The 26,550-nt window shown below is 42.1% G+C and overlaps 1 protein-coding gene across 1 annotated transcript in view; it reads left to right on the top strand.

Moving 5' to 3' along the window:
* Positions 1-383: 383 nt before the first annotated feature.
* CMC1 (C-X9-C motif containing 1) overlaps positions 384-26,550 on the top strand; it is a 50,573-nt gene continuing 24,406 nt past the window's right edge. Inside the window, exons 1-2 of the mRNA XM_015853957.3 lie at positions 384-444; positions 12,336-12,428. Of these exons, the coding sequence (XP_015709443.2) occupies positions 420-444; positions 12,336-12,428 (118 nt within the window). The 5' untranslated portion in view covers positions 384-419. The remainder of the gene's footprint in view (positions 445-12,335; positions 12,429-26,550) is intronic.

The following is a 26,550-nucleotide window of genomic DNA, read 5'->3' as shown; positions in this document are numbered from 1 at the left end:
AGGTGTTCAAGGCCAGGTTGGACGGGGCCCTGGGCAACCTGATCTAGTAAATGTGTATGTTTGGTGGCCCTGCCAGGCAGGCGGGTTGGAACTACATGATCCTTGAGGTCCCTTCCAACCCGGGTCATTCTGTGACTCCGTAAGAGCTCCTGGTGAAGCTGGTACCCTCTGCTGCAGAAGGCTTCCAGTGACGAGGAACTAAACCTCCTCAACATCACTCAGCGCCACATCCCAGCGAACACCCAAACCCAAACACGCGCCCCAATGCGAGTGCGCAGAACTTCCCTCAGCCCTTCCCCCCTTCCCGCCGCCCTCAGCTCGCAACGGGGGTGGGGAGAGGGTCGGTCCACGCCTGCGCGGTAGCGGGTTGGGCCCGGCTACGTAGTGTGCGCAGCTGCCGGCGTAGCGTGGAGCCGCAGATGGAGCCTCCCTCCGGCGCAGAAGGTAGGGGCGGCCGCCACGGTGCGCTCACCCCCGCGCCTCCTCTTCCCGTCGGCGCCTCGCCATGGTTTCTTGCGGGAAGTCCCCGCGGGACTATTCTGGTGTCCTCCCTGCCGAGTGTGGAGGAGGATCGCCGCGGGAGCCTCGGTGGGCTCGGGCTGTGCTCGGGCTGTGCTCGCGGCTCAGGGGCTCTGCTTGCCCTCCGCCGTCCTCTGCCTCAGCGCTGGGAGCACGGCGCGGGCCTCAGGCTCCCCTCAGCGGCAGAACTCGGCTTGAGCCCCGGGACAGCGATATGTGTGTGCCCTGGGAGCCTCGCCATGCCTATCTGCCTGCATGGGGAGCAAAGCTGCAAGCTGTCGTGGCTCTGGACCTTTGGCACAGGAGTGTCCCGGTGGCTAATAGATGTGTCTCATTGCTGAGTTTAAACCTGTGGCCATACAGTAGCATAAGGTGCATATGAGCATCATGAGACTTGTACCTTTTGCAGGCACACCTACGTTAAAAGGCCAGGCCTACAGCAAGGTGAAAGCTTACAGTTGCCCGTCATGCTTGTGCCTTGCTTGGTGAGGCCTTGACCTTAGAAACCAAAGGGCACTGGCCATTTCCTGTTCCTGATGGCAATGGCTTGGGCCTGGCTTTCCAGGGCCTGCTGATAAGGTGTTTCTGTGGTGCTCAAGCTCTGGTTTTGTGGATAGCACATCTAAGTGCTGCTGTGTTAGAGTTAAGAAAAAGGTATGAAACCTGTGCTGCATGTCAGCTGCTGGTGGTTGTCAACAGTACAGTTCTGCTCTCAGTTATCCTTTAAAAGAAGTTATCCTTTAAAAGAAGTCTGTAGAAATTAGAAATTAGAATAGATGAAAATAAGTCGTCGTTCATTCCTTGTGTGACAAAGATGATTCCAAAGACTGACATGTTTTGCATTCCCGTTTGTTCCTGTTGTTATATGACATATGCCTCCCACCCTGTACTGTAGTCTTTTTGGTTTTTTTAATCTGTTGTGGTAGTTCTGTGGAGGTACTTTATAGATATATACTCTGACACCAGTACTGAGATTGATCTGCTAAGCAGCAGCATTGCTTACTGACACCTCGCTCAATCTGCAACCTTGCTATCCTCTACCTTATCTCCCCACTAGCCCCATTGTTAGTCCCTGGCTGTTACATCTCTGTTGAAAACCTCAGAACCTGTACTGAAAGCAGAGATGTCTACGTGAGATTGTGGAGAAAGTGGAAACAATAGCTGCAAGAGGTGTGAGCTGCTCTGTTTGTATCAGTAAGGTGTTAACTCAGATAACTCTGGTGTGGTTATTGTCATTAACTACTTCTTGACACACATATGAGGAAAAAAGAAGAGGAAAAATCACAGTTGAGTAAATAGTTACCATGAGCGATGCCGCATTTATGGTCACTAAACACAAATATTCTCATGCCTTTGTGTGAGAGTAGAGAGTGAATGTCAGAATCCTCTAAGGCTTGGAGATGTGAATCTTCACAATTCCTAAGGAAGGAGACTTTTTGGCCGCCACTATTTGGGAACGAACTGTGGCTGTGTTAGTAGGTGGTTGCATTCGTAGAATGGCTTGGAAGGGACCTTAAAGATCATCTAGTTTGAACTCCCTGCTGTGGGCAGGGATGCCACCCAATAGATCAGGCTAACCAAGAAATGAATAAGAGTTTTCTCAAATGACTTATCTACTGTGTTAACATGATTTTGTGTTATACTTCTGAAGAATGAACATGCTACAGCCCGGCATGGGAGTATTTATGTATTTATTTACTTACTCTGTGCCCCATTGCTAAAATTGACATTGTTAAGATGCTACTTTCAGTAGTAGAAGTCATGGGTTATTGGAAGGCACATTTTCAACATGCATTTGGTTGTAGTTGTCATTGTTAGTAATGATGTCTGAATCCCCTTCTGAGAACTCACAAATGCTTAAAGAGAAACATAAGGTTACTGATAGTAGCTTGGATACACGGTACAAGGTTTGACACCTACCCTGGATATTTTTAGGGGCTTTAAGAACTGAGGAACTTAATCATTTTCTTAAGCTACTTGAAGTATCTGTTTCTGAGTGTCATCATTTGAAAATTAAGGTGGTTAAATACAGTAGCAGTGTATCAGTGAAAGGACTGAATTGGCCTTCTAGAATGATTGGGGCTCGTTTTGAAATGACATAGACAGTAAAACAGAAATAGAAGAATATATGGATATAGATTCATAGCTTCAAAAGATAGAAAGAAGTAATGCGAGAGACAGCAATGTCAAATTAAGAGGAGAAAAATATACAAGTAAAAGGAAGAACAGTTTCACCTTGTAATTAAACTTCCTTACATAACATTGGTGATCAAGAATGTAAGTTACCATCATCAAGAAGGGTTTTAAATCAGATTGACCTTTCTGATGTTCCAAGTGTCTTTGGCTTGTGTCAGAGATGTGAATGGAAAGGATAATAGTGATTCATTAAAGTTGTTCAACAGCCCATTATTGAGAACTGTATGGGAAAAGAACTAAGACTTGGATGCCGTATTGGGACACTCCAGCTAGTTTTAGAATACTGAATAGAGTTTAAAATCCAGAGAAACATCTTCAGTCATTTTGTTAATGTAACCAAAAGGTTTTCATTCTTCTTTCCACATCAGAACCCCTCATTCTGTACAGCTTTTGGCAAACTGAATGATCACCTGTGGTTTTGAATCATATGTATGTGCTGTTAGTTTTTAAGGTCTTCATTGATTTGTTTGTTATGTGCTGCATTCACTAAATCTGCTAGTGCAGAAATCAAAGATGAATAAGGTAGGCATTGTTTTGCCTTCTTTTTTAATCCGCACTTTCATTAAGAAAGATATTTTGTCTTGATATTGAAAATATTTTAACTTGTGTGTGTTCTTTGTTATCTGAAATGAAAGATGTAAACTGCAGAGCCAGACAGACTGTTCAACCATGTATTGAAAAAAGTGAGTGAAAAGCTAAACACTCAATTCCTTAAAGATGTTAGGCAGAATATTCTAATGAAACATTTTGTTTTCCAGGTTTATATGAAAGAAAAGAAGAGTGTTTAATACTCTTGCAATTCTTAATGTCATTGGCGTCTCCTCTGGGGGTTTCAATGGTTTGTAGATTTTTCCTGCACCTCATCTTCAAGAGCAGGTTCCTTTGCACTTGGATACTGATTCCTTATTTCAGTTTTGAATGTATACAAAGATCTGGAATACACTGCCTAGGTCTAGTTTGTTTGTTTTGGTTTATGTTCTTCGGGTAGTTTGTGATGTTTATGGACCTTTCTTTGTTTCATTTTCCAGGTGTAAGTGAGCAGCACATTCTTTGACAACATCCACTCTTAGGAAGGGTGTGGGGTCATGGGAATTGTACCTTTGTGACTGGTTTAGACCAGAAGTTCTCAAATGTTTGGGCTTCACATAAAAAGCATGGTACCCTTTGTATAGGAATCCGGTTGTAACTGTAGGGATGTCAATTTTTGCTGTCTCAGAAAGTACAAAATGTGTATTTTGATTCTGAAATAAACACACAAGGCAGCAATTAAGTGATGAGAAGTTGTGCTTGGAGGAATTTTACATCAGTTTAACAAATGAATAATTCAGAAGTAATAGAACTCTAAATAGTAACATCCATATAGTTGTTACTGCCTTCTTATTTTGTGTATTTTGCTGGATTTCTCACTTACAGTTGTCTGAAGGGGTTTGGGTTGGTTTCCTTATAAGTAGCTCACATTCTAAGTTCTCCTAACTGGCAGCTCTACTATTCCTGTGCAATAGTTAAGATCATAGAATCACAAGGTTGAAAAGGACCTACAAGATCATCTAATCCAACCATTACCATAGCTACAGCAAACCACTAAACCATATCTTGTAGCTCCTCATCCAGATGTCTCTTGCACACTGCCAGGGATGGTGACTCCGCCTCCTCCCTGGGCAGCCATTCCAGTGCCTGACCACTCCCTGAGAGAAAAAGTTTTTTCTCACGTCTAGTCTAAACCTCTTCTGATACAACTTGCAGCCATTTCCTCAGGTCCTGTTTGTTGCCTGGGAGAAGAGGCCAAGCCTCTCCTCCCCTCAGGAAGTTGTAAATTATAAAGAGGTCTCCACTGAGCCTCCTCTTCTCCAGGCTAAACAATCCCAGCTCCCTGAGCTGTTCCTCATAAGACTTGTGTTACAGACCTCTCACTGGTTTTGTTGCCTTTCTCTGGACACATTCCAGGGCCTCAATGTCTTTCTTGTGGTGAGGAGCCCAAAACTGAACACAATACTCAGTGGCTCACCTCCACTTTGATTTCCAGCACCTGAAACCTGTTGCTTAGAGGGAGCAGTGGACATGAGGTAGGCAGGCAGCAGGAGTGCCCATGACGCTAAGTCAGAACTCTTCCAACCCTCCTTGTCAGTCAGGTCTGTCCTGCTGTGACAGGGCAGGGGGTCCACCACTTTTTTGGAGGTATCTCCCCTTTCGCCTTCCCCCTCCAGAGAGTCACTCCACCAGCCTATCTCCCTCTTGCATTCCGTGATGGTCCTTAGCCTCAGCACCTCCTCCTTGAGCTCCACAACCAGGCTGAGCAGCTCATCCACCTGCTCACATCTCACACTCCTTGCCTGCATCCCTCCCCAGGCAGCTGCAGGCTCAGGCCCTGCCTACAGCTAGAAAACTGAACTGCTATGTTTCTGGGCAGGCCCTCCATCTGGGTCACTACAGTCTTCTTAGAATAGGCCTATGTCTTGTGGAGACCATGTTTAGGCCTGCAGTCTCAAAGACTGCCAAGAACAAAGCCAGACTGCTGAGCAAGGAGGGATGATGCAGTCCTCAGCTCTTGAATCACCACCTACACCCACAGCTGTATCACTGTGTGGGCAGCGCTCACTCCCTCACAGAACCGCACTGTTCTCAATGGGCAGCAACAATGGCTACTAACCTAGGATGAGCTGTGGGTGGAAGCCAGCTCCCCAAAGCTATTTAAAGCTTATAGTAAGGTGCAGACGTTAAGGACAGGTGATAGGTGTTCATAGGGTGTTTAAACTGCCGCTAATGTGCCAGCTCCACCCCTGCTGACTCAGGAGCCTGCCCACAAGCTTTCAGCTCCCCAGAACAAGCACAGCACTGTTGCTGTCTTCAAAAAAGCGTTAAAAATGAGCTTTTATGTTGGCTTTTTCTACTCCATATTCCTTGCCCAGTGCAGTCTTACCTGCTCTGAAGCTGGTCTCCGCAGTAAAAGATAGCATGAATGAACCAGCATAGTAAATATTAAGCCCTGATCTACATTTGATTGTGTGGATCCTAGTTATGTTATGTGATTGGAGTGGAAAAAAAACAGCAACCAAACCTCCCTGTGTCAAAAATGTCCACAAGCAACTTCAGGCTTGGCTTTACTTATTAGTCAGTAGACATACAAGCATTTGGAAGCCTCATGTAATTAACAAATAAGTGTGCTCTGTCAGGTTTGCTTTTCCTTTTCTTTCTAGATATTACAGACTATAATATAGCCATTGCTCATTTTTAGTGAACAGGCTTGTCAGTATTCTCGTAATCCAGTATTGCCATGTTGCAAGAACACATGAGCCCCCAAGCAAAATGTAAGATAACAAATTCAGCCAGTGAAAAAGGTGAAAATTGACTTTGAGGTGATGATAGAATGGTGAGAAGTTAAAGCTTTGGAAATTTTCCCCCGGTGTTGTCATGCCTGTACTCCATCTTAATTTAAAATGATGTGAATATTAGATAGAAAAATCTCAAAATCTGTAACTTTTTAAATACAACAAAATTTATTCATATACAGCTTAAAAAAAGGCTGCTGTATAAAGAAACTGAACTGATCAGCCTCTTTTCAATCAGGATTTCAGGATATCACGTACATTACTTTTCTTGGATTATAACACTTCTCTCACTTTGTTGTTCTGCACTTTAAAACCTTGGTAGAAAGCAAAGTACTTAAGACTCCCAATTCCTGAGCGAATGCTGATGTGCAAATGAAGTTATCAAACTTGGTAGCATTTCATGTATGCATGAAAACGTTCTCTCCTGGTCCATCGTGAGCTGGTTCACGCTGGATGTTTTTGACTGGTGAAATTCATTACCTTTAGCCGGATCCTGAATGTTTCTGTGGGACCGAAGTTGCAAAGGAATGTGCTGAAACTGTTTTGTCATTTTGGCCCTGTGAACTTCTTGGAGTATGGGCACAGGAGTTCCTTCGTGGGTCATATGATTGTATAGGAGGTATTAATTTCATCTTCAAGAAGCATTTTTTAAGAACTACAATTGCAGGAAAATAAACCCTCCTATGTTTTTAGAAGCACCTGCTTTTTTTCTGCTTGTGGATTCACAGAATCACAGAATTATCAAGGTTGGAAAAGACCTAGAAGATCATCTAGTCCAACCATTACCAATACTTCCCGGCTAAATCATATTCCTCAGCACAACATCCAAACATTTCGTGAACACTCCCATGGTCGGTGACTCCACCACCTCCCTGGACAGTGCATTCCAATGCCTGACTACCCTTTCCAAGAAGTAATACTTCCTAATGTCCAGCCTGAATCTCCCCTGGCGCAGCTTAAACTTTAATAGATCTCTCTCTGAATTTGTGTGACTTTCATATTTCAGAATAGAGGATTCAGGTAATTGATAACATCAATGATACAGCATATTCAGTGATACATACCTTTTTTGATGACTGTTTTTATGGTGCACGTATACATATGACTTACAGATCTTATGTTAATTCATGCTAACTTGTTGTTTAATCCAGATTGGCTAAGTTGGGCAGAGTAGCAGAGATGTAAATCCTGAATGTGTTGTTTTTTTTTTCCTTGAAGGAGTTGTAAGTTGTAGCTGTCTTTGCCCATTCAAAATGCAACTGGGATGCAACTAAAATAAGTCTGACGTGGGTTTTGAAGCCAGTAGTCCGAGGAAAGGAACATTTGCCTCTAAGCATACAATTAACACTGCACTGCTACTTCTTTTATTAAAGAAAGTATACTTCGCAGGCAGCTTTGTAATCAGCGCATTGGAAACCATGAACTTCCTAAAACACAACAATTGTATGCTGTCTTTGCAGTATGTGAAGTATTTTTGTCAAGGGATACAAAAAAAAGACTAAACTCCTGAATTTAATGCACTTTGTTAACTTGTTACTCATTGCTTTGCTCATCGTTGATACTGTGCTTCTTACTGAATCATCTCATATTTTTGAAGTACTAGTTTCAGTTGTTTTTAAGTCACTAGATGAACAACCAAGGGCATCCAAATTACAAGCAGAGTATCCAAAAATGCATGTTTCAAAACCTTTCACTGGACTTGATTAATGCAGTCCCTCTTGGATGCTAAAGCTGTGAGGCTTCTTCAAACATCTGGATGAGTTTTCAACTTCTTCTCAACATTTCTGAGTAATCTATGTCCTTGCTTCCTAAAGTCATCTGAAGGATGAGAGCAGAGCTGTAGACTACCAGCAAGATGTAGTGACAGGGGGATGAATAGAGTCGGTAACCAGCAATGTTGAGTGAGGATGGAGAGGTGATAAAACTTATACTGTTCAGGGAAAGATTTCATCTTGGTATCTCCTTTTTGTTACAGTCTTCTATTCAATATGAAAAGCTGCTAGAGTTCCTTTCATTATTAAGACTGCAAAGCAGCTTCATGTTCTTTCCATCTCTTGTCCTCTTAAAGGCTTGCTGTCCATTGCACAGGACTGTGCCGTGATCCTTTCTTTAGGCCTTTGTGGATCCTATAGCTAGAGGCAAGAAGGCAAAGAATGTTTCAGTCATTTCCCAGTTTCCCAGCTCCCATGCAGAGAGAATAAGATGTGTATACTCTACTCTCCTAGTGATTGCATCCTACTGATGCTTGTATTTCCTGGCTTTTTTCTCATTTTATAGAAAAATAATGAAAACAATTAAATTAAATGGTTGTGGTCCTTGGCTTTCCATCACAGTAGATAGCTTTTGCAGCTGAGGGTTTAATCAACCACAGAAGACTATTGCAAATGTAGCCTCATGCCATATGTATTGTATACAGTCAGAGCTGTTTCAGGCATTGAAATTTACCAAAAACCCCAGATTTTATTTGTGTTAAGAAAAATGCTTTAAAATTGTTTTTAGTGTTTCACTGAATAGGAATATCTCATAGTTTTGTGATCTCTGCCTTTAATTCCTTACAGTACCCTGTAGTGGCATGGAAAATAGTTCCTCTTTCAGAGGGATACGTACTTTTCTATAGGTTTTGTCCATGTGTCTTTTATTCTGGCAGCTACAAGCTTAGATCTTTGAGCTGTTATGTTCCATGTCCTTGTGAGAAGCAGCAGCATTCTGGAGTGTGCTGATACAGTTTTGTCTGGTAGCTTTATTTCACCAATTCCTTGGCTGTAGCTTTGCCCTTGTTTTTGAAGGAGCCAGTGGTCCAGATGTGTTAACGTCTGCAAGCCTACATTTGGTTTTGGCTTTATTCTGCGCCTATTCATACAAAATGCTTTAATTACATTGTTAATTCTATTATTAACAATATTTTATTATTGTTAATTCTGATTTATGTAACCTTTACTCAAGTTGCTTATGGTCCTGGTTTGTTCCTTGTAACTTTTGATTGTAGTAGATTTCAACACCAAACACTATATAGGTAGAACCTGCTTGAAACATTAAGTTGCTGTAACAAGTGTGCCCAAGTTTTGGCTGGCAAAGATAAGGAGGAGAAGCTGCTGCTAACACTTGTTTGGCTTGCTGGCAGCTGAAAAAAATAGTATGTTATTGTCACACTTTGCTGCCAAAGGCTGAGAGCATCAAGCAGCCTATGTGGAAGACCAGGCAAAGTGCAGGAGGATGCGAATAGGAACCAAAGGTATCAACTCTCAAACAAGGACAAACTGTAAGAAAACCTATTTCTTGCTTGCCTAGGAATAATTCTACTGATATTTTGAAGACAAAATAAAACAGCAGGCAAAAAACATAGTAGGTGTATTGTAATGCAGATTGTGTTGGGACTAGTCGGCAGCAAATCTAGTATTAGAATAAGAAATATATATCTTAGTGCAGACTAGTGAACTATCTAAAGGGAAACACTAGTTATTATTCTAGAAAATGTAATATAGTTGAAAAAAGGAAATTGGTAGCTTTACATTGTGACGCCTCATGTTTTTTGATGAAGTCTTGCTTCTAAGGTGTTGTTTCTTTGAAAGTTCTTGCCATGTAACGTCAGCTGTAGAGCTGATTTGGTTAGACTGATGTCGATCTCTTTGCAGGTGTTCGTCGGTTGCTATCAGAAATTATTCCACACATAAACTGTTTCTAGCTGATATCTGATATTGTTAATATTTGCACCTTATTATTTTGATTTGATGTTTTGTATAAATGCTAGGGATACCGACTTCAGGACCGTGTTCACAGTATCACATTCTCGTGCGGGTTGGAAGGGACCTTAGAGATCATCGAGTCCAACCCCCGGGATTCGAGCCTCTGTGTAGCAGAGCAGCACTTCTACCACTTGCGCCACAGGGGGATTCGAACCCGGGCCTCGAGTGTTGCAACATGGCATTCCTACCACTGCGCCACCGGGGCTTTGAGATCTTTGACTGAAAATTGCTATTCATATAATAAAATGAATAGTTTAGAATCAAAGAAGAATGCGAAAATGCTTTAGACATTCCAGTTGAAAATCATGAGTAAATACAGTACTACTCAATCTAAACATCTCCATTCGATCTGTTTGGAGATACAGATACATGTGGGTGCAGAAGTCTGTCACCTTGGCTGTAAAGAATGATCTGAATTGCCTGTGTTTTGTATGGTTTAAAAGCTGATACTTGCCAGTGAACTTCTGAAGAAAAAACTGAAGATGAGACCATAAGTGATCTTTATTCTTGTTTCTGTTGTACTGTCCCATAATTTCCTTTACATGATTGTCATTGCTCTCTTCTGATTCTTCTTTCAAGACGCTTCCCTGCGTCCTGAGTTGCCCATGGGTGCTGATGTGATGAGGGTGCACAGTGCTGACTGGGGACTGTCAAATCCTCTGCTTTGGTGGCAGCTGATGTTCCCGTAGCTAAGACAAAATAAAGGCATAGGCTATAGTTTGAGCCAGTGGTGCTCGTGGTAGCTGTAGCCTTCCCTCCACTTGCTTCTGCTCCTGCACAGTTCTTTCTCATGGACCATCAAAGTATCATAGTGAAATGGATTGGAGAATCTATCTAGCCGAAAAATTGCATGACAAGAAATTTATTCACTGTCCAACCAAATTCACTTCCCTTTTGGTCCACAGGCCAGCAGAGAACAGCTGTGTGTGCAGAGAGAGGGAAGAGCATTGCAGGCACTGGGATAGGGCAGGACTGTAGTAGTGCCAGCTTGTGTTGGCTGAAGTTGCTCAAAGTAGAGCTGAGGCATGTAGTTCGGTGGTGCTGTTTCCTGCCATACCATTGGGCTGAATCCTGCTTTTTAAGAAATGTGCTTTAAAGTTGTGTGGCATCTTACGTTTTATTGTACAAATCCTTTGTACTGTAGTTGTACTGATACCCTGAAGAACTTGTATTTTGTAATTATTTTCTCAGTCATGAAAATGAGAGCATAAAAACACATTAATTTGTGTTTAGTATTTTTGCTGCATAAGAGACTGTTTCTTTTTGTTGTAGAAGTTTCAAACAAGAAATTTATCAGGAGAAAGAGAAAGTTTTAGTTCTAATTCTGTGTATTCGTCATTATAGAGTTCTGTTTCATTACCAGATTCCCCCAGTAATATCGGACACACAATGCTGCACAAGCTCATAATGTAGCCTCATAATGTTACTAAGCTTTAAAAGGTGAGGCATTAGAAATGACTGGTGAAACGTTAATCTGTTTCCTTTTGATCTAGAGATAACTGCAGATGCTCTGAAAATTAGCGTGTTTGAAATGAGGCAGATAACTTAATTGTTTCTCATTTCCTTGATTTAATACATCACACTTTTTCTTCCGTTCAATCTAAATATTTTAATACTATTTTAAAATGATTTGTCACCCGGAATTACAGTGTATCTGACAGCTTTCATAATGAGAGCATCACAGCTGATTCTATGTTGAAGAATTATATCAGCATCAAAAGGTGAATAAATAGTGTGTTTGAGGAGGAAAGTCCAGTATTCAGTAAAATGATGTTGAGCTCTACAGTGTTCTGAACAAATGTTCTATAAAGGGCTTTTAAATCAGAAGCGAAGAAGGAAGAAGTTGTGCTCGGTAAATTCTCACCCCTTTTGTTCTGAAGAGAATTGATTTAGAAAAAAAATAATGCGTTTCCAAGTGATCTGTTATCAGTAGTTGTGCACATAGTAATGAACTCTGTTTAGAGGCAACTGCGTGCAAACTACAGCTCTACATTTAAATTCAGAATTCAGGCATCAGTGTTGTCTTGCTGTTTTTCTCAGTGAAGAAACTCTCACAGATAAGAAAATGGTTACTTGTGTTTCTTTTTGAAGAACCTCAGTCTTCCACGTAGTAATACAAGTATACAAGTTTTAGTTTCTGCTCCAAGGTGCTATGTTTCTCTGCCTTATTACGTGAGCTAAAAAGCTGAAGATTGTATAGATAACACAGAAAAAAGTTAATCTCTTGAATTAAACGTGTCTAAATCTTTGTGTTGTCTTTATGTAGATGTTCTATTTAGTTAAGGCAGAATGAAGAAACTGCTACTAGATCCATGGTATTTTCTTCTGTTGGTTTGTGACAGATTTAGTATCTTAGTATCTGTTCTATAAATGGTGTTCACAGAATCACAGAATTGTAGGGGTTGGAAGGGGCCTCTAGAGATCATCGAGTCCAACCCCCCCTGCCAAAGCAGGTTCCCTACACCTGTGTTGTGTTATTTCCATGGATCACTTTTCTCTGAAACTTGGAAAAATAACGTTTTCCTTTTATTTTTGTTTGTCTCTCTTGCAGAGAATTCTAAGCTGAGACATGTAGAAAAAGATGTCTTGATTCCACAGATAATGAGAGACCGAGCTAAGGAGCTGTGTTCAGATAAAGTGCGAGGTAAGAGTCAAGAATACATCAGGAGATTGGATGTATTCACTTTTCTTCCCAGACTGTAATCCTGGTTTTTGGAGACAAGTAGTCAGGAAATTATATGTATGATCAGCATCTTAACTGTTTGCTGTGAAACCAATAATATGGTACATTGTCACGGTTTGAACTAAAAATCCACCTGCGTCCGTGACAGGGGGCCGTGGGCCCCGGAGGGGCCCTAGGCCGAAAAGAAAAAGTTAATTAGGAAAAGAAAACAGCGGCAACGATCTAAGGAGGCACACTTATTTACTAAATACTATATCGAAATACAGGATAACACAATATAATACAATATAATTGAAAATTGAGCTAACGAATCAAGCAAAATAGGAGAGAGAATGAGTCCCGTAACCGAGAGGCCTACTGTAAATCTAGGCGAACGGCTGAAGGCTCCCACACACTCCCCTGAACGCCAGAACTCGAAAGACGTCAGTCTGTTCTGCGACAGAGTTAATATAGAGTCCAGGTCCCGTGACCTATCGTGTTGTTCCCTGGGAGATGTAGTCTTCTTCTGATAAGTTGCAGATTCAGTAAAATTATTCATGCTTTATATGATGTTATGATGTGGAATACTGATAGCAAAAATTACAAAATTATTAAACCATGACATTCCACCCCTTATTCTACATCATTACATTATATTTATACATACATACACACTCATATGTATAATTGTGAATAATCAGCAACCTTATTTTTTCTCAACAATCTATATTTATTCCATACAAATCCCTAAGTTGAGAACAAAACTCTATAACCTAATTTACTATTTATTAATTTTGAGAAAATGGCAAAACTGCCAGAAAAAGGAAAACATGTCAGCGGTAGAGGGGAAAGGCAGCGCTGGTAGGGCGTCCCCCACATCAAGGTGCACTCATCCTTTCCCAGCCACCACAGCAGATTTCCTTTTGACTTATACTTCTTTCCATGTGTGCTCTACACATGCATGGCCAGTGCAGGATATAGAGCCCAGATGGAAAACTTGCTTACAGAATGCCTAATTAAGGTATATAGAGAAAAGTGTTTCCTTAACATTGATCCACTCTATCTTAAGTCCTATACCTAATTGAACTATTCTGTAACCAATTGAAATATTTTCTGAGACTCTACCTATATATCTACAGGAAAATCATTGGCTGCACTCCCCCAACATCAAATTCCCTTGTGGTACACATTGAACATTCCCATTTTTGTCCATCACCCACCATGTGCACCCAGGTCCCTGGGCAAAGACAGTACCCCGGAGAGGTTTGCCCTTTCCAGACGCTGGAAGGACCCAAACTGTTTTTCCCAACACACTCTTTATGTGTACTACAGGAACCTTATCTCCCTCCACGGTACGTAGGGAGCTGGATTGGTTAGGACCATTGCGATTACTAGATCCTCGAGTGTTGACCAACCAGGTGGCTTCTGCTAAATGGTTCTCCCAATTTTTATACGTTCCGCCACCCATTGCTTTCAACATAGTTTTCAATAACCCATTGAATCGTTCAATCTTACCAGAAGCTGGTGCATGATAGGGAATATGGTAAATCCACTCAATGCCATGATTTTTGGCCCAAGTGGTTACAAGGGAATTTTTAAAATGGGTCCCATTATCTGATTCAATTCTTTCCGGAGTGCCATGCCGCCACAGGATTTGCTTTTCCAACCCTAATATGGTGTTTCGGGCGGTAGCATGGGGTACTGCGTATGTTTCGAGCCACCCAGTGGTTGCCTCCACCATGGTGAGTACATAACGCTTACCATTGCGAGATCGTGGCAAGGTGATATAATCAACCTGCCATGCCTCTCCATATTTATACTTTTGCCATCGCCCTTCCCCCCAAATAGGTTTCATCCTCTTGGCTTGTTTAATTATGGCGCATGTTTCACAATCATGAATAACTTGAGCAATAGCGTCCATAGTTAAGTCCACCCCTCGGTCTCTGGCCCACTTATATGTTGCATCCCTTCCTTGATGACCTGAAGTCTCATGGGCCCACCGAGCTAGGAATAATTCACCCTTGTTCTGCCAGTCCAAGTCTATTTGAGCCACCTCAATTTTGGCAGCTCGATCAACCTGATGGTTATTTTTATGTTCTTCAGTAGCCTTACTTTTAGGCACATGAGCATCTACATGGCGCACCTTTACAACAATGTTCCTTATTCGGGCAGCAATGTCTTTCCATAGTTCAGCAGCCCAAACAGGTTTACCCTTTCGTTGCCAATTATCATTTTCCCACTGTTGCAACCACCCCCATAAGGCATTTGCCACCATCCATGAATCAGTATAAAGATGAAGCATTGGCCACCTCTCCCGTTCAGCCACATCTAAAGCCAGCTGAACAGCCTTTACCTCTGCGAATTGACTTGATTCTCCTTTACCTTCAGTGGCCTCTGCAACTTGTCGTGTGGGGCTCCATACAGCAGCTTTCCATCTGCGATGCTTCCCAACAATACGACATGATCCGTCTGTGAATAGGGCAAATTTCTTTTCGTTTTCTGGTAGCTCATTGTATGGTGGTGCCTCTTTAGCACGTGATACCTCTTCTGTAGGTGGTATTTCAATTTTTTTACTCTCAGGCCAGTCCATGATCACTTCTAGAATTCCAGGACGGCTGAGTTTTCCCATTCGAGCTCGTTGAGTAATTAATGAAATCCACTTACTCCAAGTGGCATCAGTAGCATGATGGGTGGAGGGAACCTGTCCTTTAAACATCCAGTTTATTACTGGCAAGCGAGGTGCTAGAAGAAGCTGAACCTCTGTCCCAACTACTTCAGAAGCAGCCCGAACCCCCTCATACACGGCTAAGATCTCCTTCTCAGTTGGAGTGTAGCGCTCCTCAGACCCTTTATATGCTCGACTCCAAAATCCTAGGGGTCGGCCTCGGGTCTCTCCTGAGGCTCTTTGCCACAAACTCCAGGTGGGACCTTTCTCTCCAGCAGCAGTGTAGAGGATGTTCTTCACATCCTGTCCCGTCCGTACTGGCCCCAAGGCCACGGCACGGGCTATTTCTTGTTTTATCTGCTCAAAAGCCTGCTGCTGCTCAGGACCCCATGAGAAATTATTCTTCTTCCGTGTTACCTGATAGAGAGGGCTCACTATGTGGCTGTAGTTTGGGACATGCATTCTCCAAAAGCCCACTACTCCCAGAAAAGATTGGGTCTCTGTTTTATTTGTGGGCGGAGACATAGCAGTGATTTTGTCAATCACATCTGCTGGGATGTGACGACGTCCATCTTGCCATTTTATGCCTAAGAACTGGATTTCCTGGGCAGGCCCCTTCACCTTGCTGCGCTTAATGGCAAAACCAGCTTTCAAAAGAATTTGGATTATCTGTTTCCCTTTCTTGGAAACCTCTGCTGCTGTATGGCCCCACACTACAATGTCATCAATATACTGCAAGTGTTCAGGAGCATTACCCTGTTCCAAAACAGCTTGGATCAATCCATGGCAAATTGTTGGGCTGTGCTTCCACCCCTGGGGTAAACGGTTCCAGGTATACTGGATACCTCTCCAGGTAAAAGCAAACTGTGGCCTACATTTTGCAGCCAATGGGATGGAAAAGAAGGCATTAGCAATATCAATAGTGGCATACCACCTAGCTTCTTTTGACTCCAATTCATACTGGAGTTCTAGCATGTCTGGTACAGCAGCACTTAATGGAGGTGTAACTTCATTCAGGCCACGGTAATCTACCGTCAGCCTCCATTCCCCACTGGTTTTACGCACTGGCCATATGGGGCTGTTAAAAGGCGAGTGCGTTTTGCTAATCACTCCCTGATTTTCTAATTGGCGAATTAGCTTTTGAATGGGGAGCAATGAGTCCCTATTGGTGCGGTACTGCCGTCTGTGAACCACTCTGGTGGCCATTGGTACCTCTTGGTCTTTTACCTGGAGCAACCCCACAGCAGAAGGATCATCTGACAGACCAGGTAAAGTTGACAGCTGCTTAACACCATTTGTGTTTACAGCAGCTATCCCAAAGGCCCATCGATACCCCTTGGGATCCTTGAAATATCCCATCCTAAGGTAATCGATTCCCAGTATACATGGAGCCTCTGGACCAGTCACAATAGGGTGTCTCTGCCAGTTTTTACCAGTGAGGCTTATTTCGGCCTCCAACATAGTCAATTCTTGGGAACCCCCAGTCACTCCATGGATATATATTGGTTGTGTCCCTTGGTGACTTGAGGGCATTAGGGTGCATTGTGCACCAGTGTCCACCAAGGCTTTATATTTCTGTGGTTGAGATGTGCCAGGCCACTTAATCCACACAGTCCAGTATACTCTGTTGTCCCTTTCCCCCCCCTGGCTGGGGGCAGGGCCCCTCTATTGTTTACCTCGTTGACTTGCAGCAACTGGAACTCTCCCCTTCTTGGAAGAGTTCACCTTGGTAGTTGTTTCACCTTGTAATTCTTTCACTCGTGCCTGAAGTGCAGAAGTGGATGAATTACACCACTTCTTCATGTCCTCCCCATGACTACAGAGGAAAAGCAACAAGGCAAGACGTGTAGTCTCATTGTTGATTCGAGGTGACTTATCGTTGTCATTTGCTTGAATACGAGGACGTCTCTTTTTTATGGTTGAGATTTTCGATGATACAGGTCGAGAGGAACTCATGTTGTTTAGCTCTCTCAATAGGCGATCGTGGAAATCCTGGTTTCCATCATCTGGTACCACCGTGGATTCATCTACATCAGGCACATTAGCCAATTTGTCAATAATATCACTTTGTGTTTCCTCCACTTTGTCTAACCTTTCCACTATTTTTTTTCCCATTTGGACAATGGCTGAAGTATAAAGCTTAACTTCTGTAGCGCTTATAAATAATTCAAGCTCCTGAAGTCTGCTAATTAGCTCATTTACAGGGGGCTTTCTTTCCCCTTTGCCATATACCAATGCAAGTGCACTGGCATGCTTTTCTGGAGCTGCCTTTGTAAAGTCACGCCACATTTGTCGTGGAACGTGGACTGCTTCAGGATCATGTAATTGGTTTGGATTGTTACGATTGAACTGGGGGCTGTAGAGCATTTCCACCAGAGCCCTTTCTCTCAAAAATTGGATACCTTTCTCCATATCAGTCCATTTCTTTTTCTCAGGCTCCAAGTCCCGTTTAAAGGGGAATCTATCTCTTACCGCTATCAACATCCGCTTCCAGAGGGTGTAGGACCGATTTTGGCATGTGCCTATACCTCTGTCCACACGTGAGTCCCTGGAAATGCTACCCAGTTGGCGAGCTTCACTGCCATCGAGCCACGCACTGTTGGCACCATTGTCCCAGCAGCGAAGTAACCAAGTGACCATATTTTCTTTTGGCTGACGTGTGAAATCCTTTCTCAGATCTCGAATTTCACTCAGTTTAAAAGATCGATCAATAATGGTCGTAATACTTTGCTCACCTTTTGCTCTATCAAGAGTCTCAGGTGTTAATGTTGGCAGCTGTGTTGATGAGGCTGCCCCATCTATAAGTTTGGACTCGAGAAATTCTCGTAAAGAAAATCTAGCTTTTGGCTCCTCGTCTGACTCTGACCCTGACTCTGACGCTTGTGTTATTTCCTCCAGGCGACCTTCCTCCTTTTTCCTCTCTCCTAACTTTCTCTCTCCTAACTTTCTCTGCTCCTCTGACTTCTTCTCCTCCTCTAACATCTTCTTATACTGCTCTAACAACCTCTGCTCCGCCGACTTCCTCTGGTCTTCTGACTCCTCCTGCTCTCCTGAGTCCCCCTGACCTCCTGAGTCCCCCTGCTCTCCTGAATCCCCCTGCTCTCCTGAGTCCTGCTCTCCTAACTCCCTCCGCTCTTCTAACTCCTTCTGCATTTTCTCTATCTGAGTTGAAACTCGTTTTGTTTTTCGCCCTCTTACAGGGGCAACCAACATTGTATCTGGTGCCCCCGGTGGTTGGTTAAGTTGGAGTACATACGGTTCAGACTTGAGGGTGTCGCATTCTGCCCTAAGGACGTTATAACTAGACTGGAGGGCGTCGTGCTCAGACTGGAGAGCGATGTGCTTACACAGGAGGGCGCTGTGCTCGGACTGGAGAGTGTCGTGCTCAGACTGGAGAGCATTGTGCTTACACAGGAGGGCGCTGTGCTCGGACTGGAGAGTGTCGTGCTCAGACTGGAGAGCGTTGTGCTTACACAGGAGGGCGCTGCGCGCTGCCCGGAGATTGTCGTACCCGGACTGGAGGTCTTTGTGTTCAGACTGGAGAGCGTCGTAGTCAGACAGGAGCTCGTCGTACAAAGACCGGAGGGTGCTGCGATTGGCTTTGAGGGCGTTGTAGTCGGCCATGAGGTCAGTGTACAACGAGTCAATAGAGTCATGTTTGAACTGGAGATCGACGCACTCAGATTGGAGGGCATCGTGTTTGGACTGGAGAGTGTCATACTCGGACCGGAGGGCGCTGTGCTCGGACTGGAGAGTGTCGTGCTCGGACCGGAGGGCATCGCGCTCAGTCTGGAGAGTGTTGAGCTCGGACTGGAGGGTGTCACAGTTGGATTGGAAGGCATCATGCTTGGCCTGAAGGGTGCCGCACTCAGACTGGACGGCGTCATACTTGGACTGGAGAGTGTTGTGCTCGGTCTGGAGGGCATTAAGCTCGGTCCGGAGGGCATCGCGCTCAGTCTGGAGAGTGTTGTACTCGGACCGGAGGGCGCTGTGCTCGGACTGGAGAGTGTCACAGTTGGATTGGAAGGCATCATGCTTGGCCTGAAGGGTGCCGCACTCAGACTGGACGGCGTCATACTTGGACTGGAGAGTGTTGTGCTCGGTCTGGAGGGCATTGTGCTCGGTCCGGAGGGCATCGCGCTCAGTCTGGAGAGTGTTGTACTCGGACCGGAGGGCACCGTGCTCGGACTGGAGAGTGTCGTGCTCGGACCGGAGGGCGCTGTGCTCGGACTGGAGGGTGTTGAGTTGGGATTGCAGGGAGCTTTTCTCATCCCAAAGTTTTTCTGCGTCAGCTCTAAGACTCTCTTTCTCGGCCCTGAGACTCTCTCTCTCAGCTTCAAAAACTTCCCTCTCAGGAATGGTATTGACTAAGGCCCAATAAGCATTAGCTAGGCCCAAAATCATTTGTGCCTCCTGAGATCTGCCTGAGCCACAACATTCCTGCCTCAAATATGCAATCAAACTCTCAGGATTCTTCAAGTGTTCAGGAGTGAAGCTCCATAACACTGAAGATGTCTGTCCTTTGAGAATCTCTTCAATTCCCTGCCACTCAGTATTCTCTGGTTCTAGGGAAGACTTCCTCCGGATGTTATAAATCCAGATACTGAGTGAGATTATTACAATAATCAACAGTAAGTTCAGGGAGATTAAGAGTGTGGCCCACTGATCATTCAAAAACTGCATAAAGGATTCATAGAAAGAAAGAGGAGCACGCTTAAAAATCACCATTTCTGTATAATTAGTTGCATTAGTTGCTCCCTCTGGAGCTGTATACAGATACGAAGTGAGCATTGCTAACCATGCTTTCAATCCATTATACAATTGTATAGCTCCATAAGAAAAAGTGGTTAGCTTAAACATGGCCCAATATGTTTGGAGCGTCTCAAAAAAGGAACCAATGGCACACAGTCCCTGGTAAAACAAATTTAGTAGAGAAAACATTTTTTTTTCCCTCCAATAGAGAGAAAAAAAGTGAAAGAAAACAAAGCTCAGCAGTGTTTATAAAATATACCGGAGTATTGGCAGTCCGCCTGGACTTTCAAGGTCAAGCTCGCAGGTGCAGAATCGCAAACACGAGATAGCTCCTTAACAGGGAAAAAAAACTCGTAGCTCTGTTAAAAGCTAAAAGAGCAACAGAAGAAAAACACAGAAAAAACAGCAACTCAATTTGCCCGCATTCTCCACCAAAATCTGTCACGGTTTGAACTAAAAATCCACCTGCGTCCGTGACAGGGGGCCGTGGGCCCCGGAGGGGCCCTAGGCCGAAAAGAAAAAGTTAATTAGGAAAAGAAAACAGCGGCAACGATCTAAGGAGGCACACTTATTTACTAAATACTATATCGAAATACAGGATAACACAATATAATACAATATAATTGAAAATTGAGCTAACGAATCAAGCAAAATAGGAGAGAGAATGAGTCCCGTAACCGAGAGGCCTACTGTAAATCTAGGCGAACGGCTGAAGGCTCCCACACACTCCCCTGAACGCCAGAACTCGAAAGACGTCAGTCTGTTCTGCGACAGAGTTAATATAGAGTCCAGGTCCCGTGACCTATCGTGTTGTTCCCTGGGAGATGTAGTCTTCTTCTGATAAGTTGCAGATTCAGTAAAATTATTCATGCTTTATATGATGTTATGATGTGGAATACTGATAGCAAAAATTACAAAATTATTAAACCATGACATACATATATAAACCTGCCAGGTTGGCCTTGGCTGCTTGGTGGTGTGACGTGTTTATCAAAAATGACTTGTTCTTGATTGGTTCTCATTGCTAGAAAACTTTCCACATTTTGATCTGGATTATGTGATGAGGGAGAAACACAAGGGTTACTTGTCCTTATTATTTGATACTTGTATAGATGAAGTTGCTTCACGTGACCCTTCAGGTAGGGCGTCCTCCATTGTAATAGAGTTATTTACAAAGCGTATCCTTTCCCTCATCAGTGCTTTAGTGATGCAAGCACACTATGTTAAGAGATATGTAATTAGACAGAATTTGTTTTAGGCTGATGCTGCCTGCTTTGGTATTTTTTATTTTCTTATAAAGACTACTGGCTAAAAAACAAGTTTGAGCACACTGTACCCAAAATATGTAGACTTAATTATTAATGATACGTATGTTCTCTATACTAGTATACTGTGTACATTACGAACCATACAGAAATAGAAATTAAAAAAGAAAGAGATAAAGGTGAAATATTTGTTTTCCAAGTTAAAGTATACAGATACATGGGAAGGTTCTATAGGTGAGACACTTGCACTGTTTTCAGTAAGTCAGTAACAATGTGTCTATTTCCAAACATCCATTTGCAAAATGATCTTTCCATAGCACAAGTATCTTTTGAAATGCAGTTACTTTCTCCCTCTTTGCTGAAGCATCAACTTCACCTTGAAGGGACACATCAAGTGGGTTTATTTCTTTCTTTTGAAAATGTCTGCCAGGGTGCAAACTACTCACAGCCACCTGTCATCAGAAAAAGGTCAGCAAATCTGCAACACTTGTCTTTTTGTTTAAAGTAAATAAAAAAATAATAAAAATAAAACAAAAGCCAAGAAAAAAAAAAGTGCTTGAAGTTTGACAACTCTTTTAAACACTGTTGTGAGCTAACCAGCAAAACTCCCTGTGGTATGAAAGATTTTCATGGTCATTTTGTGTCTCATTGCATAGTCCTCTACAGATTCTGCTGCTTGTAGGGCTTGTTTTTATGGAGGTAACTACATTGATGACATCCTGTCGCACTTTGTGCTCTTCTGACTCCAACAGCTTTGATGCAAACACATGGCTAGGAGTAGTGTGTTGGAAAAGTCTAATGCTTGGTATTGCCTGTGACCTTTTCCAGGAATCCTTTTTTTTAGTTCCCACAAAAGCAGCTGCCCTGTCAGTGGTTACACTTGCACAGTTCTTCCCCGCACGAAACTATGAAACTATGAAACTATGAAACTTTAAGTCATTGGTTTTCAAGCGCAAGCTTTTCCCTGGTGGTGCGTGGCCTTCTGTCTTTTGCTGTTAGAATAATCTACTAGACTTCAATTGTGAGGCTTCATGGGAAAGTGGAAGGAAACCATAAGAAGCCATGACTTTAAATAACACTGGTTAGATTGTTATTGTTTTTACCTTGTAAGGTGTCTGGACAACCAGCTCTAACTAGAAGTAAAACAGGTGTCAACTGTGTCATTTTTGTTTGGTTGTGGTTACGTTGTTTACACAAACTTCAATTCACAGTTTCTTTGCAGAAGCTTTTTTTTCAACCACCCATCTATTTTCTGAGGATTAAATTTAGTTACAACCATATAGTTTAATCTAATAATATTTCTTCTGAAAAAGGTGATTGCGTCACTTCAGCTATTTTGTTGTACGCTTTTCAATCCGTATAGGGAGGTGGAGAGCAAATCATGGCAAATGAAGGTTAAACAGTTTTGTCTGCAGGAGAATTTATCTCTCAAATCCATTGTGAAATTATTTCTGGAATAAATGTTTCTTGTTAGTATGGGAGGTTAGCCTTAATCGTGGTAAATAGCATAAAAGCCATTGCCTGTACACGATTACAAACTAAGAGCATAAGCTGTGTAATTAAGTCATCAGAACTCCTGAGATCCAGTTGCTGTGCTACAGAATGTAGCAGGTATGAACTGATTCTGTTTATGTTAAGTAGCATAGGTACTTGTTCTTGGATTAGGTTTTTCTGCTCTGTTAGTTTTGTTTGACCAACTTCTATTAGTATACCTTTGTTTCATTTTGTATCTAGGAAAGTGATAAATGTATTATTAGTATAGGAGAAAAAAGCTATTCTTCAAGTATAGGTCTTTACAATTTTCTTGGTCATGCTGGCTTCCTATCTGTCCCTACAGGGAGCCCCTGTACATTCAATAGTTCTCTGCATGAGCATGGGGTCCATCTGTATATGGGCCGTTACCTTAGCCTGCAGCTATACCACCTAGAGATGTGTGCTTCTCAGAGCTAATAATGTGAGCAGCGACAGCCTGTCCAGCACGTGTTTAGGAGGCATCCAGAGAAAAGAAACCCCAAGGGTTAAAAATAAAAAGAATAAATAAGGAAAGGATTTGTTAACTAAAGAGGTGATATTGCTTCGCCACCGTGATTACATGGGTGACCCGTTGCTGTGCTGGGTTGTCTGTGCTTAACAGAGTAGCTTAGGGATGAAATAACCATGACAATTTGTCCATTTTTAAGATAATTCTTAAGAACAATGAAGTATGCTGGCCATATTTCATTTTACTTATTTAAATTTATTTTGATTTTTTTTTTTTTTTTCCAAATTGTGGCAGTATAGCTCTTGTAAGTGCTGCACGTTTCTCAAGAGTTTAAGGACATCTTAGTTGCAGAATAATTTTCATGTCCTGAAAAAGGACAAGCACTTTCCTAATGAAAATTACTGTTAGTAATTTTGGTAAGAGAGGAAATGTGCTTTTTGAAGAACACATGACCAGAATGCCAACATGCCTTATTGTCTTAATGTCCATTAAGTATATGAACATGAATTGGACTTTTATTGGAGTATCATACAAAGAACAGTACTTTTCTTAAATGTTATCAAACAAACAAAATAGCCGCAGCACATTGTCATGCAAGAACGTTTCAGAGTATTTATGCAGATGCTAGCATGAATCATGTTGTACCCCTCTAATTCAATCAGCGTATTCTTGGCATATAAAAGAGGTGATTACAAACTTAACTAGCTAAAATGAGTGCTTATCTGCTGTTGCTGCATCCATTCCTTTTATAAAATAATTTCTTGAGCAGTGTTGCTTTGTCTTTGTCAACTCTTTAGTTTTATTTCACTGTTATAAAATCTTAATTTTGAGTAAATTTCTTAAAAATAGGCAAATATGTCAATTTATCTTCTTTTGTGCATGTCAAAAGCTCATAGTCTTATGCTCATCAAAAGCTCAGAGTGTGAAACTCATCAAAACATCTGCTGTTCTAACTTCTTGTGCTCTTCTTTCCATGACTTCTGTCTGCTGTGAAACTAGGAGCACTCACCAAAGAAACTCCAGGAGCTTTGGTTGAGGTTGATTTTGATTCTATGTACATAATGAACATTTGTTCCCTTTCTTAAGAACACTTATTCTGCAGTTCAGAGTTACTGATTCTGAAATTTTTAACTTGCAGTTAGGTAGAGAAGAACCCTTCAGGACAGAAATATATAAACTATCGTCTTGCAAGTACTGTACATTGAACTAATTTGTAATAGCTCATCCTGGAAAAAGCAGAAGCAGGTAACTTTTAGAGGCCATGTGTTTTGGTTCTAAAGTTGTCTTAAGTTTAGATCCCCTAAGAAAGTACTCAGGTCATTGAGTCAATCATGAAACTTTAATTTTGTATGCATTTTTCAATGTGATTTGTATTTGTTGTGTTAGAAAATGCTTCCTCCCCTCTTTCCCAAACCCCACAAACTTATTTTTTTCTTCTTTCTAGGGACAAGGTTTTAGTCTAAACTTTTTTTTATCTTTTTTATTTTGGTGTCTGCTACTGATAGGTGGGTTGGGGCCTTTCACAGTCAGCAAGAGAGACTTGCAGATGTCTTCTGTCAGGTTCCTAGGATTCATATAAGTAACTGAACTATATGCTTTTCAGAGCGAGTACAGGAATAGCTAGTTCAAATCAGCTTGGTTACTGCCATTAGGAAGGCAGTTAAGTAAAGAAAACAGTTTGGATGATTTCACACTTGATCCTGCCTACAAGATAAGAATGTGGCTGTTTCTTGTTTGAAGTTTGTTATGGGAGGAATTAGTGTGGCTAAGAGAATGGGATGTTCTGTACTTTTTTTTTTTAGTATAAGAGGGAGACAAAAGGAAGATGGTTTCCTCCTGTGGTGAGCTGGGAATCTCCTCTGGAGCATACTTATGTTGGTTCTGGTGTCTGTAGGAAGTAATTAGCAATGAAAATCCACTTGCCCTGAAAAATCTCTAAGATACTTGGCAATGCTTTAAAAATTGGTTTGGAAAGTGTGGCTGGAAAAGGACATTTCCAGGCAGTCACCCTCCTCCCATTCTCCATGTTCCCCATTAGCCCTCTCCTCCTCAGGGCTCACGTTGATACTTAGTGAAAATGATTGGATGCAACACTACTGCAGGCTTCTCTACAGTAGAGCATGACCAGTGTCAACCAGAGTTTTGATAATGTGCAGTTACTCAACAGTCCTGTCAGTGACATTATCTCTGTCCCCGTAGGGGCCACCTGCTCTAGTCCATGACCCTTACACCTGACAAATCAAACTCCATAAAAAGGAAGAAATTTCTGATTGAGGTATATTTGATGCTGCACATTAAAATGCCTAGGTACATGCCTGGGTATTTGTCCTTCCAAAAAAAAAAAGTGTGTGTGTATGTGTGTATATATGTGTACACATATATGTATGAACACACATACATCCTTTTGTAAGAAATGCAAATAATGAAATATACAAAATAGGGAATTTCATCTTGATATGCTGCTCAGTGGTATTGCTCACTTTCCTTAACTGATGCAGACAATTGCATTAACCTGTTGGTATCTATAGTCTGTTCTGAGATTAACGCTGGCAGGTGCTAAGGCTGGTAGCATCAGGAAGTTAAATGGCAGCTCATATGTAAAAATATTGATCAGTCTTATTTTCTTGAAGCAGATTGAAACTAAAAATAACTTAGTTTTGCTCACATGCTGAACTGCACAGTGGAAAATAGTCCTTATCATCTTTTTGAAATTTGCGTATTTAAGGAATGTATGGAAGATAATTATCTGTTAACTGAAGCAAAAAGATCAAGTAACTGGTAAAAATCAGTGCGATAGTGTGACATTTCCGGGTAATATTTTTGAGCTGCTGTGACCAGTCATTTCTTACACGTGCTTTTGTATACATTGAGAATTTGATGGAAAGCCTAAAAGGTTGCATGGAAGGAGTCATAAACTTCATGACTGGAATAGCCTTTTTCTATGAGAGGAGAAAAACGATGCTGCCTTGTCATCTACAACTTCATTTTTCTCAGAAAACTGAGTGGCAAAATTGCAGATAGAAAAGGGGAGAAGTGTTTTCCTCTGTTGCTGTGTTTATTTTCCGCGTATTAAAGTACAATATGGTTGTATTGTGCGAGCCTCTCACCTTGTATGAAGGTACTGAGATTACTGTTTGACATGCCGTGTAGTTGTCAGCTGTTTAAATGGTATGTTTTGGTAGTGCTACAGCTCTTTTTAGCAGTAGTAATGAATTAGTAGGTGTTTCCCTCCGGTTGGTCTTCCTGAGGATAAGATGAATTCTTATGATGTTCTTGTCTGTGCACTGTAGCTTTTAGTTTAGGAGAAGATTCATGTCAATATATTTCCAACAAACATTTACTCTCATCGCATTTAATCATGTGAGTGAATTAATACAATCTCTAGAGGGATTATGTTACGTTGAGCTTTGCTCCAACAAACTGAGCAGAGAGAACAGCTCT

The sequence above is a fragment of the Coturnix japonica genome, chromosome 2 (assembly GCF_054131305.1).
Source record: "Coturnix japonica strain WE chromosome 2, WE-NBRP24, whole genome shotgun sequence".
In the NCBI taxonomy this organism is placed as follows: domain Eukaryota; kingdom Metazoa; phylum Chordata; class Aves; order Galliformes; family Phasianidae; genus Coturnix; species Coturnix japonica.
The sequence above is the reverse complement of the archived record's forward strand: the minus strand, read 5'-3'. Positions and strand labels throughout refer to the sequence as shown.